This window comes from Chiloscyllium plagiosum, chromosome 9 (genome assembly GCF_004010195.1).
Source record: "Chiloscyllium plagiosum isolate BGI_BamShark_2017 chromosome 9, ASM401019v2, whole genome shotgun sequence".
NCBI lineage: Eukaryota > Metazoa > Chordata > Chondrichthyes > Orectolobiformes > Hemiscylliidae > Chiloscyllium > Chiloscyllium plagiosum.
Window position 1 is genome coordinate 100,344,425 of NC_057718.1, and position 21,644 is coordinate 100,366,068.

At 41.3% G+C, this 21,644-nt stretch overlaps 1 protein-coding gene across 1 annotated transcript in view; it reads left to right on the forward strand.

Annotated features, from left to right (window-relative positions):
- The window catches only part of sptlc3 (serine palmitoyltransferase, long chain base subunit 3), a 118,881-nt gene that overhangs the window by 66,370 nt on the left and 30,867 nt on the right, over positions 1-21,644 (forward strand). The window contains exons 5-6 of the mRNA XM_043696626.1: positions 2,083-2,207; positions 7,224-7,317. Of these exons, the coding sequence (XP_043552561.1) occupies positions 2,083-2,207; positions 7,224-7,317 (219 nt within the window). The remainder of the gene's footprint in view (positions 1-2,082; positions 2,208-7,223; positions 7,318-21,644) is intronic.

Here is a 21,644-nt window from a genome sequence, read left to right on the forward strand (position 1 = left end):
CGGCGGTGGAGGTGGCCCAGCACCTCCATATCCTCGGCAGAGTGGGAGGGGGAGTTGAAATTTTGGGCCACGGGGCGGTTTGGTTGATTGGTGCGGGTGTCTCTGAGATGTTCCCTAAAGCGCTCTGCTAGGAGGCGTCCAGTCTCCCCAATGTAGAGGAGACCGCATCGGGAGCAACGGATACAATAGATGATATTAGTGGATGTGCAGGTAAAACTTTGATGGATGTGGAAGGCTCCTTTAGGGCCTTGGATGGAGGTGAGGGAGGAGGTGTGTGCACAGGTTTTACAGTCCACCCTCCTCTAGCTTATCTCTCCACGCTTCAGGCTCTCTGCCTTTATTCCTGATGAAGGGCTTTTGCCCGAAACGTCGATTTTGCCTGTCCTCGGATGCTGCCTGAATTGCTGTGCTCTTCCAGCACCACTGATCCAGAATAAAGGGTTGAATGGCCTCCTTCTATCTACAGCTGTCATCAAATATGATTAGGTGTTAGGTTCCTTTGTCTTCTCCCTGCAGTTCCTTGTTTGCATTTTACTTCCCCCTTTCTTTCTTGTAACAACTTAGTTCCCTCACCATTCAATATTTGTGACAACCACAAATGGATTTCAATGTCAATGAATTATTACAACAGAGAATGGGAACATTTGGCCCATTGCGTAAGTGCTGGCTCTCCGAATAAGCCTCTCACTTAATTCCATTTGCCAGTTTTCTCTCCATAATTCTGAACTATCTTCGTATTCAGGTAATTTGGGCGGCACGGTGGCACAGTGGTTAGCACTGCTGCCTCACAGCGCCAGAGACCCGGGTTCAATTCCCGCCTCAGGCGACTGACTGTGTGGAGTTTGCACGTTCTCCCCGTGTCTGCGTGGGTTTCCTCCGGGTGCTCCGGTTTCCTCCCACAGTCCAAAGATGTGCAGGTCAGGTGAATTGGCCATGCGAAATTGCCCGTAGTGTTAGGTAAAGGGGTAAATATAGGGGAATGGGTGGGTTGCGCTTCGGCAGGTCGGTGTGGACTTGTTGGGCCGAAGGGCCTGTTTCCACACTGTAAGTCTAATCTAATCTAATCTAATCTAATGATCCAATTTCCTCTTGATAATCTCAACTGAACATGCCTCCTCCATACTCTCAGGCAGTTCATTCCATATTCTTAATTGTTCACTCAGTGAAAATGTTTTCACCATTGCTTTTTTTGCCTATTATCTTATCCTCTGCTTCTCAATCCTTCCACCAACAAGAACCATTTCTCCCTGACTACTCTGTCCAGACCCCTCGTGATTTGAACACCTCTATCAGATCTCATCTCAACTATGTTCAAGGAAAATTGTTGCAAACTCTCCAATATACCCACTTGACTGGAGTCTTTTCCAGGGGCTTTAAGAACCTTTTTTCAAGACATGACAGTGCCTTTAATTGATAGTTTCTCTTTGAGTTGCCTGGAAATCTGGATTCTTCAAGTTCAGTGGGCTCCCTGTGTAGATTCAGCTTGGCACCTGGAGCTTTGTTGAATGTACTGACCTGGGAGCGTTGAGTACAAATTGCAGAACATCCTCTTTAAAAAGAGGCTGCATTGGAAAAATTTAGGTTTTAGGCCAAGTGAGATGGTTGCTGCGTTAGTGAATGTACAGTGCAATGGAACAACAGCAACTTTCATTTATATAGCACCTCCAAACTCGATATATCAGGATGTCTCATGGGGTTATATGCTGCTGAAGTGCTTTTTGAAGTATGGTCTCAGCTGTAACAGGAGAGGTCAATTTGTCAATTACAGTTTCCCCAAACTGCAATTTGACAATGATCTGGCAGTCTGTTATCAGGCTGTTCATTGAGGGATAAAAATGTTCTCTTTTCCCCTTTCTATTTCTCTCCCAACCCAAAAGGTTATACTGCAATGCCACTAAATCTTTTGATCATGGATTTCTACACATTTGGTGTACAGGTGTGCCCATTGCTTGGGCAGACGATAAATTCTTGGATATAAAACGCTTGCTGCAGGAATGGCTCATGCTTTGCGCAACTACATTGTGTAGTTGGTACTACTTTGAAAACTATACATTTTAATGATGTCTTTGATTTGTTTTGCAGGCAACCTTGACAAACACATTCAGCTTGAGCGTTTAGTCGCCCAGTTTTTGGGTGTAGAGGCAGCAATGACGTTCGGGATGGGCTTTGCAACCAATTCAATGAACATCCCAGCTCTAGTTGGGAAGGTGAGCTGTTGCTTGTTATATGCTGGTCCACATCTACTTCTGCACTCTAAATTTTCTGGAGATTAGAAGAATGAGAGGCATTCTCAATGGAGCACAGAAGTTCCGGAAGGGGCTCTTTGGGGTAGACACTGACAGATTATTTCCCCTAGCTAGACAATCGAAAACAAAGGAGTGCAGTCTCAGAAAAAGGTAAAAAAAAAATCTTCACTCTTACTTTTCACAGTGAGTCTTTGGAGTTCTCTGCCCCAGAGGTTTGTGGAGTCTCCACTGTTGAATAAATTTAAAATTGGAATATATGAATTTGTGTCTCAGGGAATTCAGGGATATGAGAGATGGATAGAGTTGAAGCCCAAGAATAGCTATGATCAGTGTTCCCCTTAGGCTAAGCTCGTGCACTGTTATAAATGCATCTTCCCTAGAGACAGTAGACGATTAACCTGTTTTTAGGCCAAGATCCAATGTAAAGAAAAAGAGAAATGGAATCTGTCATCATGAATATTGCAATTAATTTACAGCCAGCCCCCCCCCCAAGGAGAATTATGCTAACTCCACTACAAAATAATTGAAGATGCATAGTTAGGTTCAATGGCACTAATTTACAGTTAATGAGTCAGGTCTGCTTAATAATTTGACTCTCAAATCAGATACAGTGATTACCTCCAAACGTGATACATCTAAAAGGCCAGAAAGAGAGAGAGAAAGAAATTCTTTGATTTGTAGTAGGATTTGGAAGCAGGGGGGTAGTTCCTAATCTAGAATGTGACCACAGCAGCCACTTTAATGCACTCTGGATTTGGAGGTGTGTAATGCTGAGAAAATTCAGTGTCGTGTAACTCTGCTGCAGAAAAGAATGAATGTCAGTCATAGCTCAGTCAGCACACACTCCCTGTGCAAGATTCCCAGTTCAAGTTCCTCTTCAGGGCTCGAGTACAAAAATTGTGATTTCATTGCAGCGCTTAGAGGGTTCTGCGCTTTTGGAGAAAATGTTTACCGAGTTCCCTCAGGTAAAAGATCCTGTGGTAATTTATCCTCTAGGGAGTTGAGGGTTGAAGAATGTCAGGCATGAAAGTTAAGGCTGCAATCAGATCAGCAGTGATCTTGTTGAATTGTAGAGCAGGCTTGATAGGCTGAACGACCTATTCCTGCCAATATTTCTGATCTTGTGAACCACGATATGCGCAGGAAAAAAAAAGTGAAAGGCAATGAATAAATAAAATGAATGTCCAGAATTACCTCTCCATCACATCTCTTAAGCCTTCCCTACACTCTAAATTGTCAGACAGCTTATCCGCTATCCAGGTCTCCTCTCCAAAATCCTTTTCCTCATTACTGACTATTTACCCCTCCCTGGCAAAATGTGATATTAAGCCATTCCATTCACAACCTTGGTGTTACCTTTGACCCTGAGGTGAGATACCAACTTCAATTTTGCACCAGCGCTAAGATCACTTTTTAAAATTTCTTTTACTGGAAGTGGTAGTCACTCGTAAGGCCAGCATTTGCCATCCTTCCCTAATTGCCCTTGAACTTAATGGCTTGCTCGGTCATTTGAGGGCCTTTAAGAATTAACCACATTGCTATTGGTCTGGAGTCCCATGTAAACCAGAAAGGGTGAGGAAGGCAGATTTCCTTCCCTAAAGGACATTGGTGAATCAGATGTTTTCTTACAACAAACATTGGTTACGTGATCGCCATTAGACTAGCCTTTAATTTCAGATTTTTTCATCTGACATGGTAGGATTTGAACCCAGGTACAGAGTTCCAGATTATTAGACCAGTGACATTACTACTATGTTTACCCCAATCCATACAATCTCCCAGCTTCATCTCTGTTTCAGCTCATCTAAAAAGGCCATTCGTGCTATTGTTACCTCTCGACAATATTTTTGCAGTGGCTGATCTCCCACATTCTGCCCATAAATTTGATCTCATCTAAAACACTTACACCCCACGTTCCATTCCCCTATTAAGTGTGCTCACTGGCTTACACCGGCTCCCTGTTAAGCAGGACATTGATTTTTAAGTTCATAGCCATGTTTCTAATTTCCTTTGTGAACCCATCCATCTCTAATTCTGTAACATATTTCAATCCACAACCTTCTGAGATCTCCTCTAATTCTGACCATTCAAGCATCCCTGATTTTAATCACTTTGCTATTGGCTGGTGTGCCTTCAGTTACTCAGACACTAGGTTTTGGAGTTCCCTCCCTTAACCTCTGCTTCGCTATCTCATTTTTCTCCTTTTTGACAGTTCTCATTGACAGATTTTGGCCAGCTACCCTAATATCACCTTATAAGATTGGTGTCGTACTGCCATTTTATAATGGTCCAGTGAAGCATCTTTGGATGCTTTACTTCTTAAAAATGTTTGATAAATGTATACTGTTGTTGTTGTCGTCATTAATCAATTTGATGAAACTCTCAGCATAATTGGTCAATTTTATTTTGAAAGGAACACCATTGAAATGATGATTTTCCTGCAGGGAGACGTTGCAATTCGTATGAAAACTCCAAAACTGCCACTGAAATACCTAAAAGAAGACGATACAAATAGTTGAGCTGGCCTCTGATAAAGAGAAGTTAATATTAAATCCGTACTTCATTCCTCTCTAAAGCAGTCATGTCTCTTGGGACGCATTGACAAACACAAACAACAGCTCCACTGGAAATTTTCCCTGCCCAGCCAGTGAAAACATAACAGCACAAAAATCAGTGAACATTTAAGGTCTCTGCCATCCTTTACTTTGATGCCAAATCACCCAGCCACAACCCATCAAATCTTGATATGTTGTCATCAAAGGAAGATAGCTTTATCTATTTTGGGTTTACTCGCTGCGCACATTGAACTCTCCAAAAGCAGGTGCAGAACAGGCAAAAGGCCTGATAATAGCTCTGTCTACTCTGCAGAGTATTCACCCGTAGGAGGACCTTGCCTATTGGATGGAGAATCACACCCCTCGTTCTCTGTTGTGGAACCTGCTGTCCATGTGACCCAAATCAACGGAATAAAAGAATCCTCTGAGTAATCAGTTTGAGGCAGCTTATCCTTCCAGTTGTTAACACTAAACAGCTTTCGATTCACCTGCTCCCCATTGACTATTCTCATCATCGCTCAATATGCAATTTTTTAAAACATTAATTTATAAGGTGAGGCCATCGCTGTCAAGGTCAGCATTTATCCCCAACCCTAATTGTCCTCAAGAATATAATGGTACACTGACTTCTTGAACTGTTGCAGTTCATGTGGTGTGGGTACACTGACAGTGCTGACAGGGAGAGAATTTCAGGATTTTGACTGTGACAGTGGTATGTGGCTTAGAGGGGAACTTGCAGGTGGTGGTGTTCCCATGTATCTAATGCCCCTTGTCCTTCTGGTTGGTTGCAATCATGAGTTTGGAAGGTGCTGTCTAAGGAGCCTTGGTGAATTGCTTCAATGTGCCTTGAATAAGGTATACACTGCTGCTACTGTGTCAGTAGTGGGGGAGCGAATGTTTGTGGATGTGGTGGTGATCAACCGGCTGCTTGGTCCTGAATTATATTGCGCTTCCTTGAATGTTGTTGGAGTTGCACTCATCCAGGCAAGTGTGGAGCTTCCATCACATTTAAGAGTTGTGCCTTGTAGATGATGAACAAACATTGAGGAGACAGCTGCTATCACAGGATTCCCAAACTCTGACCAGTTCTTATTGCCATGGTATTTCTATGGTTCATTTCTGTTTGTGTGACCCCCGTATTGTTGATGATGGAGCGGTTCAGCAATGGTAATGCCATTGAGCGTAAGAAATTGGAATTTAGTCAAGAAGAAATGGGGTATTGCTAATGTTTGCCTCATCAAGAATAGAGAAAGGTTATCATTATCATCAGAGTCATTCAGGACAGAAACTGACCCTTTGGTCCAACTAGTCTATGCTGACCACAATCCCAAACTAAACTAGTCCCATCTGCCTGTGCTTGGCTCATGTCTCTCCAAACCTTGCTTATTTGTATACTTTTCTAAATGTCTTTAAAATGTTATAAATGTACCTGCATTCATCACTTTCTCTGGAAGTTCATTCCACACACAAACCACTGTTCAAAAAAAAGTTGCAGTTCTTGTCTTTTTTAAATCTTTCTCCTCTCATCTTAAAAATATGCCCCTAGTCTTAAAATTCCCCACCCTTGGGAAAAGGCACCCACCATTTGCCTTATCTATACCCCTCGTGATTTTATAAACCTCTATATGGTCACCTCTTAACTTCCTACGCTCCAATGGAAAATGTACCAGTCCATCCAACCTCTCCTTATAACCCAAATCCTCCATTCCCAGCAATATTCTGTTAAATCTCTTCTGAACCCTCTCCTTAATAATATCCTTTCTATAACAGAGAGACCAGAACTGAACACAGTACACCGAGAAGAGGACACCCCAACATCCCGTACAACTTCAATGTAATATCCCAGCTCCTATACTCAAAGTCACAAAGACAAGCGTGCTAAACACCTTCTTAACCACCCTATCTATATGTGATGCAGATTTCAAAGAATTATGTATCTGAACCTCGAGCTGTCTCTATTCTACAACACTACCCGAGGCCCTGCTTTTAATTGTATAAGTCTTGCCTTTGTTTATTTTACCAAAATACAATACCTCACATTTATCCAAATTAAACTCCTCAGTTTGAATCACATTAACATTAATCTTCGAATATAGTATTCAAGCCCCTACATGCTTCATAATCACTGAAAAACCAAAGTTTCCAGTATTTCACAAATTATATGATAAGGAACCAAGGAGGATTAAGATTATTTAATTTTTGAAAATCATTTCTGTCTTGAATATATCACTCATGAATGTTCAGAACTTTATGTATTTTCAATTCTACTTAACCAGCAAAGATTCGTGGAGAAGACAGAAATCGTTTTTGTCCAAATCTAAAATTTGTACATTGTTTTAAAATTGCTGCAGTCGCACAGAAGTGAAGCAGTCAATTGATTAAGCTCCAGGATGTTACACCTTTTCAATGTCTTTCTATGCAGGGCTGCCTCATTCTGAGCGATGAGTTGAACCACACATCTCTTATCCTGGGTGCTCGTTTGTCGGGAGCTATCATCCGAGTATTTAAACACAACAGTGAGTACTGGCATTGCGTCAGTCTTTACACCTGATACATCTGACTGAACCTGCGATGAAAGAATTACCTTATGAGGAAAGGTTGACAGTTTGGGCCTGAATCAATTTGAGTTTAGAAGAATTAGAGGTAATCTTTATTGAGGCGCTGAAGATCCTGATGAGTCTTGACAGGGTGTACTGAGATGATGTTTCCACTTGTGGATACAATTTAAAACTAAATCATCACCAATTTAAGGTGGAAATTGAGAAATTTCCATGGGTCATGAGTGTGTGGAATTTTCTTTAACCCACCAGGGAACAGTGGAGATGGGCCGTTGAATGTTTTCATGGCAGAGGTTGACAAACCAACAAGTCCAAGGTTATCAAGGGTGTGCAAGAAGGTGGATTTGAGACCATCTTCAGATTAACCGTAATCTTACTGAGTGACAGAGGTTGCTTGAGGGGCCAAACGGCCTATTTCTGCTCCCAATTCCCATGTTGTTGTGAAAATACAGAGGTTTGATTTTGGTTTGTAGGGAATCAATGAACTTCAAAATCAAGGGCATGGTGAAGTGATTATAATTTCAAGAATTAGTTATTTTTAAATTATCAGTGTTACAGGTCAAGTATCTTTAAACATTGTTCAGCTTCACGTGGGCTTGGGTTAGATTTATGGCTTGCATAGAATCATGGAATTCAGCCTATCATGCTTGTATTGAGTTGTCCAGTTAGGTCTGTGACTCTATTTTTTTCCATCATCCTGTAATTCTTCTTTTTCTCCCTTTGACTATTTATCTGAATCTCTGTTGACTTTCTGTGGATCTGGTTTCACCATCTATTCAGTCAACTCATTTCAGATCACATCAATTCACTTTGAAAACACAAAGCTTTTTCCTCAACTTGCGCCAGGTATTTAGGTCCATCGCTTTAAATGTATCTCTTTTAGTTACTAATCCCTCTTTCACAAGGAAAACTTTGACAATAATTACCTTATCAAAAGGAATGATATTCCACATCTCTTCATGTCACCCCCGCCTCCCCTGCACCACTACCAAACCCCCTCAACGGGATGTCAATGACCAGGACAAGCTGCATGGCTGATGTCACTATACTGAAGATGAGGTGGAGATTAGGATTGGCATTGTGGAAGTTCCCATTTATGGCAGTATCTATTGGAGTAGGTCCACCCAACTGCTACTGAATCACTGTCTCCTACTGCTGCACTTCCTTGGGAGTGGCCAAATGAGTACTACTGAAGAAGCTTAGGAAAGAACAAGGCTCTCTGTCAGACTGTAGAAAATTATAAATGGAAAATGGCCAGTGTTGTTGTGGGAGAGAGCAAGTAAGTGGCATCGCCCTCTGACTCCAGTGTCCTGAGGACAAAGTTGGGGTGGTGTTTAAAGGAGGTGTCAGTGCCCCTGTGGGGAGGATGGTAACTTGATGTCACTAAGATCCCTGAAGCAACAGCATATAGTCACCGATTAGTCCTTCAAGTGGTTCTGATTTGCTACCCAGTGCTGCCTTCAAGCAGCCTTTTCTGGCAAGGATGCTTGGAAAGGGAAACACATTGGAGAGCCAATCCCAAAGAAAGTCACTGGGTACCACAGGATGCATAAGTACTTGGGTAATTCTAAAAAGGTGCAAGATTCAAACAATATTCACATTCTTTATTATCATGCCATTTGTTTACGTGAATGAAAATTGAGTTGCATTCCAGCCTTTGTGGAGTTGTTGAGCAACTCTGTAAATTTTTAATCAAGTTAAGGCATGCACTTGCAGCATTGCCAAGTCATTTGCCAGTGAGGGATGGGGATTCCTCCTGCAGTCTTTCCTAAAGTTGTCTTTAGCTGATTGTAGAGCCGGTGTGATAGTATACATCCTTGGGATCCCATTTCAAACATGCAGACATGCAAACAGAGGTTCCAAAGCCAGGCGATAGATTGTAACCCGGAGCGCTGAACTTGTGAAAATCTATTGAACAAATAATAAAGAGCAGCCATCTATGGGAATGAATATGTTGAAGTCTTGCATCATAATGGTATCTGTTATAGATGAGTTATTAGACAGGCTGATGTGAGGTTCATAGGCAACTTTAAACCTTCATTTTGGGTCTGCACAAGATAGAAACAAATTGCAAAGAATGAAGGAAAGCAAATCCCATAAAAGTTTCATTTTTCTATATTTCATTGAATGTGAGTTCTAATAGCAAGGCCAGCATTTGTTGCCCATCTCTAATTCCCCTTGAACTGAGTGACTTGCTAGGCCATTTCAGAGGGCTATTAAGAGTCAACCATGCTGCTGTGGGTCTAGACTGACATGTAGACCAGATCAGGTAAGGATGTTAGTGGGGTTTTTAAGTGAGTCACAGTCACCATCAGCCTTATATTCCAGAATTATTAATTAAATTTCCACCAACTACTGGGTTGTTATTCAGTGACACTACCACTATATCACCATCTTCACATGCTTAAGGCATCACTGTTCACATGAATAATATAGTTAACATCAATTGAGAGATTCATTCCAATTTTCCAACATTCCCTCTTTGGGATTAATGGGATTGCTGCTCAAAAGTAGTGGGGTCTAATATAATGGGCTAAATGTCCTCCTCTCTGTCTTATACATTCTCTTGATTCTATGGTGTTTACTCGCAGATTTGAAGATATTTTTTAATTTGGTTGCCATGCCAGTCTTGAACACAAATCAGCAGTGCAGGTCCATCACAATCCCGCTGGCTACTGTGGTATATCATTTTGTGCTGCTACATTACTTCTGTAGTTGGTGTTTTTGTTACTATGGAGGCCACCTGGAGTAGTATATCAACTGGTTGGCCAAATTAATGATTATATAACCAGGCTAACTTTGCAGGGATCTAAGAATGGAAACGTGCATGTCTGATTTGTTTTTTTTTCAAAACCCTGAAACTACTATCTTTTCTTTTATTACTGTTTTGGTTGCTCCTTCCTAACACAATCTTTCGAGTTATGGCTATTCATTTTAAATAAAACCAGCTTTCTTTTTGGATTCTCTTATTTGTCCTTTAGTCAAATTTAGATAGTCACTGGCATGGGCCTCATTGCTTTGCCAACAAGCAAAGTAATATATCTGGGTTGTTCATTTATAATTACAGAAACAGCTTAGACAACAATAACTACTTACTTACACAACACCCCTAACATAGCAAACTGCCTGTAAAAACATCTCAAAAGTTATTAAGCAAACTTTGACACTTCCAGATACTAGGGCAGGTGACCAAACATTTGTTTAAAGAAAAAGGTAGAGAGGTGGGAGGTTTAGAAAGGACATGCCAGAGCTTGGGACCAAGTTTTTGATCAATTGTCCTTGTGTGGTTCAATCAAATTTGGTTATAGAAGCCCCTGTGAAATATTTTCCTATGCTGAATTATCAGTGTAACGTGGGAGTGTTGTCAATTTTGTGTAAAACATAAGCACAGCAACCTGTGCTCAGATGAACAGAACATGCTATTACCATCCTGGGGGTTATGATTGACCTAGATATTGAAATAGAACCTGCCATATAATTTGTGGCTATAACAGTAGGTCAAAGGCGAGGAATTATGCGCTTTGACTCACCTTTTGACTCCCCAAAGTATGTCCCACCATCTACAATATACAAGACAGGTACATGATGGAATGCGTCCCACTTGTCTGGATAAGTGCAACTCCAACAACACTTGAGCTTGACACCATCCAGGATAAAACAGCTCACTTGATTTGCTCCCCATCCACCATCTTCAATGTTCACTTCCTTCACCATCAGCACACAATGGCAGTGATATATACCAAATATATAACCCTCTGCAGCAACTCTCCAAAGCTCTTTCAACAACACCTTTCAAATCCACAGCCTCTAGTTCTCACTATGGGATTGTAAAGTGCAACATTTCAGACAGTTTTAAAATAGTTTTTGCTAACTAAAGAGTCAGCCAGGGTGGAGGAAAAGGGTTGGTTACTTGAGTTATGTCAGAGTAGTCTGATTTTAATGCTTTGCTGAATTATAACTGGAAACTAATACTCTGAGGTTGTTTATTGTATAAGGATCTGAAAGGTTTAATACTGAGGAGTGCCAGAAGCACCAGTCATTCTGATGCCACATGAACACTGGGCAGAGCAGTTTAGGATCCTAAAGGAATGAGACCTAACATCTAGCTCCTCCTCGATCTCTGTAACAATGTCTATCTCAGTGCTGTAACTAGTTGCTAATGTGCAATCAGTTATGTCTCAGCGATAAAAGCCTATTACAGATAATGGTTTTCCTCAACCACATTGGATCCCTATACCAAGATGGTGGCAGCAAACTTACCACATAGTGGGGTGCAAATGTGTTGCTGGAAAAGCGCAGCAGGTCAAGCAGCATCCAGGGAACAGGAGAATCGACATTTCGGGCATAAGCCCGAAACGTCGATTCTCCTGTTCCCTGGATGCTGCCTGACCTGCGCTTTTCCAGCAACACATTTTCAGCTCTGATCTCCAGCATCTGCAGACCTGACTTTCTCCACATAGTGGGGTGCAGACTTGGTTTAGTTTTATAACAATTTGGTGACTGTATTCCTTTCCACCAACCTCCAATGCTACTTCTGTAAGTCATAAAGAATAGAACAAATAAAAAAAAATAGTTTTTTATCATATGTGCAAGCTTTCTTGGAAGTATGTTATTGCTTTGGTCTCTGCTCGAAAATGATTTAGTTAACATAGTACTGGGGCAGTGACATGTACGCAAACTTTTCAGACAGTATTAGCTATAATCTAAGCAGAAAATGAATCATTTGTTCTGTACTCACTGACCATTTGAGAGAGCAATCTAATTGTAGATCCAGTGCAAGTTCAGCCAGTCTCCTGGCCTAACCACAAACTGGTACATAATTCCAAATGCCAGATTTAGTGGTCGCTTGTTGTCTTTCCCCATTGCATAACACCATTACTGAGTGCTGACTTCATTCCTGATTTCACTGCACAATTAAAAGAGAACATAATGAGAATTTCAAGAAATTTCAGGATTAAGTCCTTTCCTTTTAAAGGGATGGGAATGTGGTAGTTTAGTGTGTTCATCAAGACTTTGACTTTTCTGGCATTTGTATTTTAGTATTATGTGTAAACAGTTCAATTAATAAATCCAGATTATGTAGCTGAATCTGAAATTCTACCTTCTATGAAGACCTTATTTATTTGCCAGTTGTCAACAACAGAGGACTGTAAAGTTTAACATTGTGCTGGCACTGCACTTTATAATTGTAAGGTGTGTTCACACCTCAGTGTTTGTCAATCCACCATGAACACATCAAAGGAATTGATTACCTTTCCATAATGTAGCCACAGACTGACTCACTGATTCTGGTTCATTTTGCAGCCTATTAAATTCTGTATGCCACACTGTTGTGTAATACTTAAATGAGGCATGCCCGGAAATAGATGTGCAAGAAGCATTGCCACTGTTCTCAATTCGCTTTGTGTAGCTACCCATTTCCTCCAAGTTCTCAGCACTGATTCTTGATTTCAATTGCTTCACTGTTGGAGTGCAATAGATGAGTGCCTTCAACTGCCTGAGCCCCCAAATTGAATTCTGTTCCTAAACATGACTGAGTAAGGGAGTTAAGGAGAGTATTAGGTTGAAAGAAAAAGCATATAACGAGGCCAAAGTCAGGGCGAGCCCTGAAGGCTGGGTGAAATTCAGAATCCAGCAAAGGAGGATTGAAAAGCTAATAAAGAAAAAACCTATGTGGGCAAATGAGCAGCAATATAGAGGCTGATGAGAGTTTTCTTAAAAAAGAAGCAGGAGGTCAAAGTGAACGTAATCCCTTGGAAAATGAATCTGCTTGTTTTGGGGAACAAGGAAATGGCAGAGGAGTTGAACACATATTTTGCATCAGTCATTAAAGAGGAGGATACTTGAAGCATTTCCATTAATACCAAAGAATACAAGGAAGGAATTAGCTACCATCACTAGAGAAGTAGTATTAGACAAATTAAGGAGGCTAAATAACATAAGACTATAAGATATTGGAGCAAATTTAGATCCATTGAGTCTGACATCATTCATTCATTCATTCATGGCTAGCACTAAGTTCTCCTGCCTTCTCGAGTAACCCTTAATCTCTTTGCTAATCAAGAACACTCTTAAATACACTCAATGACTCCATAGCCTTCTGCATCAATGAGCTGGAGCTCCACAGATTCACCATCCTCTGGCTGAAGAAATTCCTCCTTATCTCCGTTCAAAAAACGCAAGAAATATCAGGAATAAGGTGATGAATTTGGAGCATGGATCAGTACTTGGAATTATGATGTGGCCATTATGGAGACTTGGATATCACAGGGACAGAAATTGTTGTTGGATGTTCCAGGGTTTAGATGTTTCAAAAGGAATAGAGGAGGAGGTAAGAGGTGGGGGAGTGGCATTGCTAATCAGATATAGTATCATACCTGCAGAAAGGGAGGTCATCGAGGAGTGTTTATCTACAGAGTCAGTACGGGTGGAAGTCAGAAACAGGAAAGGGGCAGTTACTTTATTGGGAGTTTTGTATAGACCTCCCAGTAGTAATAGACACAGAGGAGCAGATTAGGAGGCAGATTTTTGAAAGGTGCACCAGCAACAGGGTTGTTGTCATGGGTGACTTTAACTTCCCTAATATTGATTGGACCCTCCTTAGTTCAGATAGTTTGGATGGAGGAGTTTTTGTCAGCCGTGTCCAGGAAGGATTTCTGACTCTATGTAGGTAGGCCGACTAGAGGGGAGACCTTATTGGATTTGGTACTTGGCAATGACCCAGGCCAGGTGTCAGATCTCTTAGTGGGAGAGCGTTTCGGTGATAGTGATCACAACTCCCTGACCTTTACTATAGGAGCAGATGATTGGGAAAAGTATTTAAATGGGGGAGGGGGAATTAAGAGAGGGGTGCCAAAATTGGGATCAGATGTTCTCTGAAATGCATGCCAGAATGTGGAGGTTGTTTAGGGAGCACTTACTGATAGTGCTGGATAGGTTTGTCCCATTGAGGCAAGGAAAGGATGGTAGGGCAAAGGAATCTTGGGTCACAAGGGACGTGGAAAATCTAGTCAAGAGGAAGAAGGAAGCTTACTTAAGATTGAGGTAGTAAGGATCAGACAGGGCTCTAGAGCGTTATAAGGTAACCAGGAAAGAACTGAAGAATGGACTTGAGCTAGAAGGGGTCATGAAAAAGCTTTAGAAGGTGGGATTAAGGAAAACCCTTAGGCATTCTACACTTACGTGATAAACAAGAGGATGGTGAGAGTGAGGGTAGGGCTGATCAGGGATAGTAGAGGGAACTTATGCCTGGAGTCAGAGGAAGTAGGGGAGGTCCTTAATGAATACTTTGTAGTATTCACAACTGAGAAGCACCTTGATGTTTGTGAGGACAGTGTCAAATAGGTTGATGTTAAGAAGGAGGATGTGCTGAAACATTTTGATAGATAAGTCCCCTGGCCCAAGTTTTCTACAGGAAGTGAGGGGTTACACCCGAAACGTCGACTTCTCTACCATCTGATGCTGTCTGGTGTGCTGTGTTCTCCAGCCTCCTGCCCGTCTACTTAGGATGCAGAACTGGGCTGACAAGTGGCAGATGGAGTTCAATCTGGAAAAGTGTGAAGTGTTTCATTTTGGAATTTGAATACAGGATTAAAGGCAGGATTCTTGGCAGTGTGGAGGAACAGAGGGATCTTGGGGTCAATGTCCATAGATCCCTCAAAGTTGCTGCTCAGGTTGACAGGGTTGTTAAGACGTACAGTGTGTTGGCTTTCATTTATAGGGGTATTGAGTTTTAACCCCTTACCCAGCAAAGACGAGTTAACTTGTCTTCACCCAATTTGTCTTTTTCAGAGTGCGACGAGTAAACTCGTCCAAAACACATAATTTCAAAAACAGGCACAGACGAGTTTATACGTCAATTCTCGGCATTTCTGTGCCCTTCTCAGCTAGAAACGAGTATACTCGGTGACTCATACGTCTGGTAGCTGTGTCTCTTCTGCCTCAGACATTGCAAGAAGCGTCGACGCACTGCTTTTGGGCACACACTGTCATTCGGTTTTTTCTGTTTTTGTTTTACAAATTACGCCCAGATGTTGAGCTCAGAAGGTGACAATGAGTATGAACCTTCTATTAGAAGCTTGGATACATCAGATGAGAGTGCAAGCTCGTCTGATAATGGCTATTCTCTCTCAAGTGAGGAGGAGGAGAAGGATGGACGAATTTAGTGTCGACATGTGGTGTTGGAAGAATGCATGCTTCCTCCACCACCACGCTTCCCATTCACTGGAAATCCTGAAATATCAATTGATCAAGACACAGCTGATATGACTCCTTTGGATTTTTTTAGTCTTTTATGTGACAACAGAATTATTGATAGAGTTGTGGACAAAACTAATCGCTTTGCTGAACAAACTGGAGAAAGAGATTGTATGTGGTGCCCTGTAACAAAGGCAGAAATTTGTGTTTTTCACCTTGAAAATGCTTGGGGGTATTGTGAAAATGCCAGATCAAGAAATGAACTGGTCGAAAGATGAACTACTTGAAAGACCAATTTTCTTTTGCCGAAAATGGTATCTTCAAAATAAAATTACAAGTAAAATATTGGAAATAGATAAAAACAAAAGCTATTTCCATAATCAGCATTAAAAATACTATAAAAAAGCAATTAAAAAATTCATCTGGAAATGAAACGTTTTCTCCAAAAAAAGTCACCGGGAAAGGGGTTAAGAGCCATGAAGTTATGCTGTAGCTCTACACAGTCTTGATTAGCCCACACTTGAAGTATTGTGTTCAGTTCTGGTCGTGTCATTATACGAAGGGTGTGGAAGCTTTCGAGATGGTGCAGAGCAGATTTACCAGGATGCTGCCTGCACTGGAGGGCACATCTTATGAAGAAAGGTTGGTGGCACTAGGGCTTTTCTAATTGGAGCGAAGAATGGTGAAAGGTGACTTTTTAGCTTGATAGAGGTGTATAAGATGATGAGAGGCATAGATGAGTGAATAGTCAAAGACTTTTTTCCCAGGGCAGAAATGGCTATCACGAGGGGGCATAATGTTAAGGTGATTGGTGGAACGTTTAGGGGAGATGTTGGAGGTCAGCTCATTACACAGAGTGGTGGGTGCGTGAAATGCACTGCCGGTGGTGGTGGTAGAGTCAGATACTTTAGAGACATCTAAGCGACTCTTGGATAGGCACATGGATGATTGTAAAATGAAGGCAATGTTGGTTAGTTTGATCTTAGAGTAGGATAAAAGGTTGGCACAACATCGAGAGCTGAAGGGCCTGTACTGTGCTGTACTGTTCTATGTTAGCTAGTTTTGAAAAGATTTGTTCTATGTTTTATACTCTGTTCTAAACCTCCTCTGGACATTCTCCAGCACTAAATGCACTTAAAACCCATGGCCCTGATGGCTTACATCCTAGGATCGTAAAAGAGTTAGGTACAGAGGTAGTGAACATATTGTAATTTTCTAAAAATCATCGGATTCTGGAAGAATACGAGAGGCGTGGAAAACTGCTAATCTGATTCAAAAAGGGAGGGAGGCAGAAAGCAAGTAACTACAGGCCGATTAGCCTAATATCTATTGTTTAAAAAGTTATTGGAATCCATGGTTAAGGAAGTAATAGCACATTTGGAAATATTCTAATCAAGCAGAGTCAAATTACTTCATGAAAGGGAAATCATATCTTCTTCAAAAAACTAGAATAAATTAGTAAGTCTCAACCAGAGTGGGTAGAGAAGAATCATTTACTGTGTTTTATTTGGACTTCCAGAAAGTGTTCGACTAGGTAATTCACAAAAGGTTAAGTCACAAAAGAAGAGTCCATGATGTTGGAGCTAGTATATTGGCATGAATAGAGAATTGACTAATGGGCAGTCAGTGAGTGGGGTAAGGGGTTCTTTTTCAGGTTGGTGACCAGTGGGGTTCCACCGGGATCAGTGCTGCCAATCAACAAATTTGCAGACAACACAAAAATAATTGAAAAGGCAGGTTGCAACAGGGGTGCAAACAGTTTACAGGGAGATATCAATAGGTTAAGTAAGTGGGCAAAAATTTTGGTAAATGGACTATAATGTGGGAAAATAGGGAGAACAAAAGAATATTATTTAAATGGACCAAAACTGCAAAACGTTACAACATGAAAGAACTTGGGGAGGTTACTTGTATATGAAATACAAAGCTAGCATAGAGGAGCAGTGGGTAATCAGGAAGGCTAATGGATTAGGTGGAGGTGGGTACTGCAGATGCTGGAGATTAGGGTCAAGATTAGAGTGGTGCTGGAAAAGGCAACATTCAAGGAGCAGGAAAATCGATATTTCAGGCAAAAGCCCTTCATCAAGAACCCTTCCTGATGAAGGCCTTTTGCCCGAAATATCGATTTTCCTACTCCTTGAATGCTGCCTGACCCGCTGTGCTTTTCCAGCACCAGTGTAATCAAGGCTAATGGAATGTTGATCCTTATTTCAAGGGGGTTGAAGTATAAGAGTAGGATGGTTTTACTGTAGCTGTAGAACATGCTGGTGAGATCACATCTGAGGTACTGAGTACTTTTCGTACACTTATTTTAAGAAAATATGTTATTTCATTGGAGGCAGTTCAAAAAAGTTTGAGGATCCCTGCTATTGAGGGATTGTCTTATGAGCAAAGGTTAAACAGGTTGGGACTGTACTCACTGGAGTCGAAAAGCATGGCACTGGAAAAACACAGCAGGTCAGGCAGCTTCGAAGAGCAACAGAATCGATGTTTCAGGCATAAGATGAAGAGCTTATGCCCGAAACATCGATTCACCTGTTCATTGGATGCTGCTTGACCACCTGTGCTTTTCCAGTACCATGTTTTTTTACTCTGATTCTCCAGTCCTCACTTTCTCCCTGTACTCACTGGAGTTTAGAAGGTCAGATGATCCTGTTGAAACACATGGAATTCTTAAGGGTAAATGTCTTAAGCTTGATAGTGAGAAGATGTTTCCCCTCATGGGAGAGTCCAGGACCAGAGGACATTGTCTCAGAATAAAGGAGTACCAATTTCTCAAAAGTTGTGTCTTTGGAACTCCTTGCTACAGAGAGCTGTGGGGGTAGAGTCTTTGTGTATTCTTAAGGTTGAGATAGATTGTTGATCGGTAGAGGAATCAAGGGTTTTGTGGAAAATACAGGCCAAGTGGATTAGTGTGTCGGATCAGCCATGATCCTACTGAATGGTGGAGCAGACTTAAGGGGCTGAATGGCCTACTCCTGTTACTATTTCTTGGGTCTTAAAACACTCTATCTCGTTTACTTCCTTTAAGACACTCCTTAAAAACTATCTCCTTTGACCAAGATTTTAGTTATCTCCTAAAACCACCTGATGTGCCATGATATCACATTACATTTTAGATTGATCCTGGCCTAAGCACAGAGGCCTCAGCCAGTTGTTCGGCCCTGATGCCCCTTCTGTGCTCTGTCAAGAGGTGATGATTGAACGGTTCTTGAAGCAAATTAGGTTACGGGGCTTCAGGGTTTTGGATGAGGTCAGGTTTTTATAGAGTGGTGAGTGGGAGAGCAGTCAGGAGTGCATCGAAATAATCAGCTCTAGGGGAAACCATTGAGATGAGGTTTCTCCTTCCAATTGTGTTTGCCTTTTTTAAAAAAAAACATACAAGACCATTGCCTGCCCCAGCCCGCCCTAATTAAACTGGGCGTGTTGGTATGAGAGAGTAACCTAAAATTGCTCATGTATCTTTGCAGTTTTCCTCTAGCTTATTCAAGTTAACAGAATATGTTTGGGATGCCTACTCTGTTTGCAATCAACATCTCAAGGAAATAGAATTCCTCTTTACTCAAGATAAAACAGGGATTCTGACGAGGCTAAAGCAACAGCAGGTTTACAGGCATTCAGAAGTGAATAAATTATTCCTTCGACACAGTGTGAAAACGCTTGTAGATGTATAGGATGTCAAAATTACTCATTGCGTGGAAAGGAATGTAGCAGGACTGGCTAGACATGGTGCGGCTTAAGCAGTTACAACACAAAACATTGAATGGAAGTGGGTGAGGCGAGTTAAAGGCACACTATGAACTGATATTCAGATTTGGCAGCGAAAGGGAGTGCTCTGCTAGTCTTGGCAGGGGCTTCTGTGTTGGGGATACATCTTGTCTTACAACTGCTGGAGGACACCTCCTACGGTGATGTTAGTTGAGACACACTTCAGCCTGCTTAAGTCACCTCACCTTTCCAGTCTAGACTGAAGCAGGACTTTAATATAAGAAATATAATAGTGATGGGAGATGATCATATCATCAAGAGGAATGCTGAAGTAAGCCCGAATGACTTAAATTATCCATTTATGTGAACAACTAATTTCTCCCTAGACTTGATTTGCACAAGATTGTGAATGGAAAATTTATTTTTTCTTTCAGTTGAATCTAGTCACAAAATGTGGAAAAAAAAATAATATTCTAATTGGTTTATAAGTGATGCTTACAGGATAGAAATATCCTGAAAAACTGGCTGCAAAATATAAGCCGTTAACCAGCTCAGAGTCCCGTTTTCACAATTTTTTTGATGATTATCAAAGAGATGATCTGTTTCTCTCCCCACAGGGCAGCCAGACCTGCTGACCTTCTCTGGTACTTCCTGTTTCTAGTTTAGATCTCCAGGATCTGCAATACTTTGCTTTTGAGATGATCTTCCATATTCACAATATTCAACCTTTTTTAACATGAGAAACATCCTCAACAAGCAAAACCTGATTGAGTGTTGCAGGGTTTGAAGAAAGTAGGAGAGGTGACCAAAAACTGAGTCAATGGTTTTGAGAAATATCTATAAAGGAGAAAACATAGAGGTTTAAGAGGCGAGTTCCAAAGTAGCCAAGCAGCTACCATTGCATCCATCAATGGTAGAACGATTAAGACAGGGGATGCTCAAGAGGCTGGAATTAGAGGAGCAAGATATCGCAGCACAATTGCTAAAGAGGATTGCAGAGATAGTTCGGGGCGAGGTCTCAGATGGATTTCAAAAATAAACTTGAGGTTTTTAAAATCAAAGTGGTGTCGGACAATGAGTCAATGTAAGTCAGCAAACAAGAGATGATGGTCAAGTGAAATTTAATGGGACTTTGGGCTCATATTGCATGTAATTTTGCAGGTATTCACACATAAAACAAGAAACATTTTCTAAGATGAATTATGAAAGTCAGTTTTTGGAATTGCCAAGTGAAGTTTCCTGGAATGAAACTGGAGATCATTCCGTTCTGCGCCGCGACATGAAATATTTGCAAAGCTTAATGGTGAAGGAAGTACATTGGAGGATAAGTTGTTAAGAAAAATTAAAATTCTACAATAGGTAGCATTTTTTATGACTTCCATAAAAACAGACCTTTGGTCCAACTCGTCCATGCTGACCAGATATCTATTTGGCCCATATCCCTCTAAACCCTTCCCATTAGTATTACCATCCAAATGCCTTTTAAATGTTGTCATTGTACAAGCCTCCACCATTTCTCCTGGTAGCTCATTCCATACACGCACCACCCTCCATACGGAAAAGTTGCCCCTTAGGTTCCTTTTTAAATCTTTCCCCATTTACCTTAAATCTATGCTGTCTAGTTTTGGACTGCCTGACCAGGAGGAAAAAACCTTGGCGTTTCACCTTATCCATGCCCCTCATTTTATAAACCTCTATAAGGTCACCTCTCATCCTCCACACCTGGGCAAATAGCCCTAGTCTATTCAGCCTCTGCCTATAACTCAATCCCTCCAACCCTGGCAACATCGTTGTAAATTTTTTTTGAACCCTGTCAAGTTTTACAACACCCTATAGCAGAGAGAACAGAATTGAATGCAGTATTCCAAAAATGGCCAGCCAATGTCGTGTACAGCCATAGAATAACCTCCCAACTCCGATAAACAAGGCACTGACCAATAAAGGCAAGCATACCAAACACTGCCTTCATTACACTATTTACTCCACTTCCAAGGTCTCTTTGTTCAGTAACACACCCTAGGACCTTAACATTAAGTGTATAAGTTCTAACCTGATTTGCCTTTCCAAAACGTAGCACCTCACATTTGTCTACATGAAATTCCATCTGCCACTCTTCGGCCCATTGGTCCATCTGATCAAGGTCAGGTTGTACTTTGAGGTAACCTTCTTCGCTGCCCACTACACCACCAAGTTTGGTGTCATCTGCAAAGTTACTAACTACGCTTCCTACATTCACATCCAAATCAGTTACTTAAGTGACAAAAAGCAGTGGACCAACCACTGAGCCTTTACAGCAAATCTCTAATCACAGGCCTCCAGTGCGAAAAGGAACCCTTCCACCACCACTGTGTCGTACCTTCGAGCTAATTTAGTCTCCAACC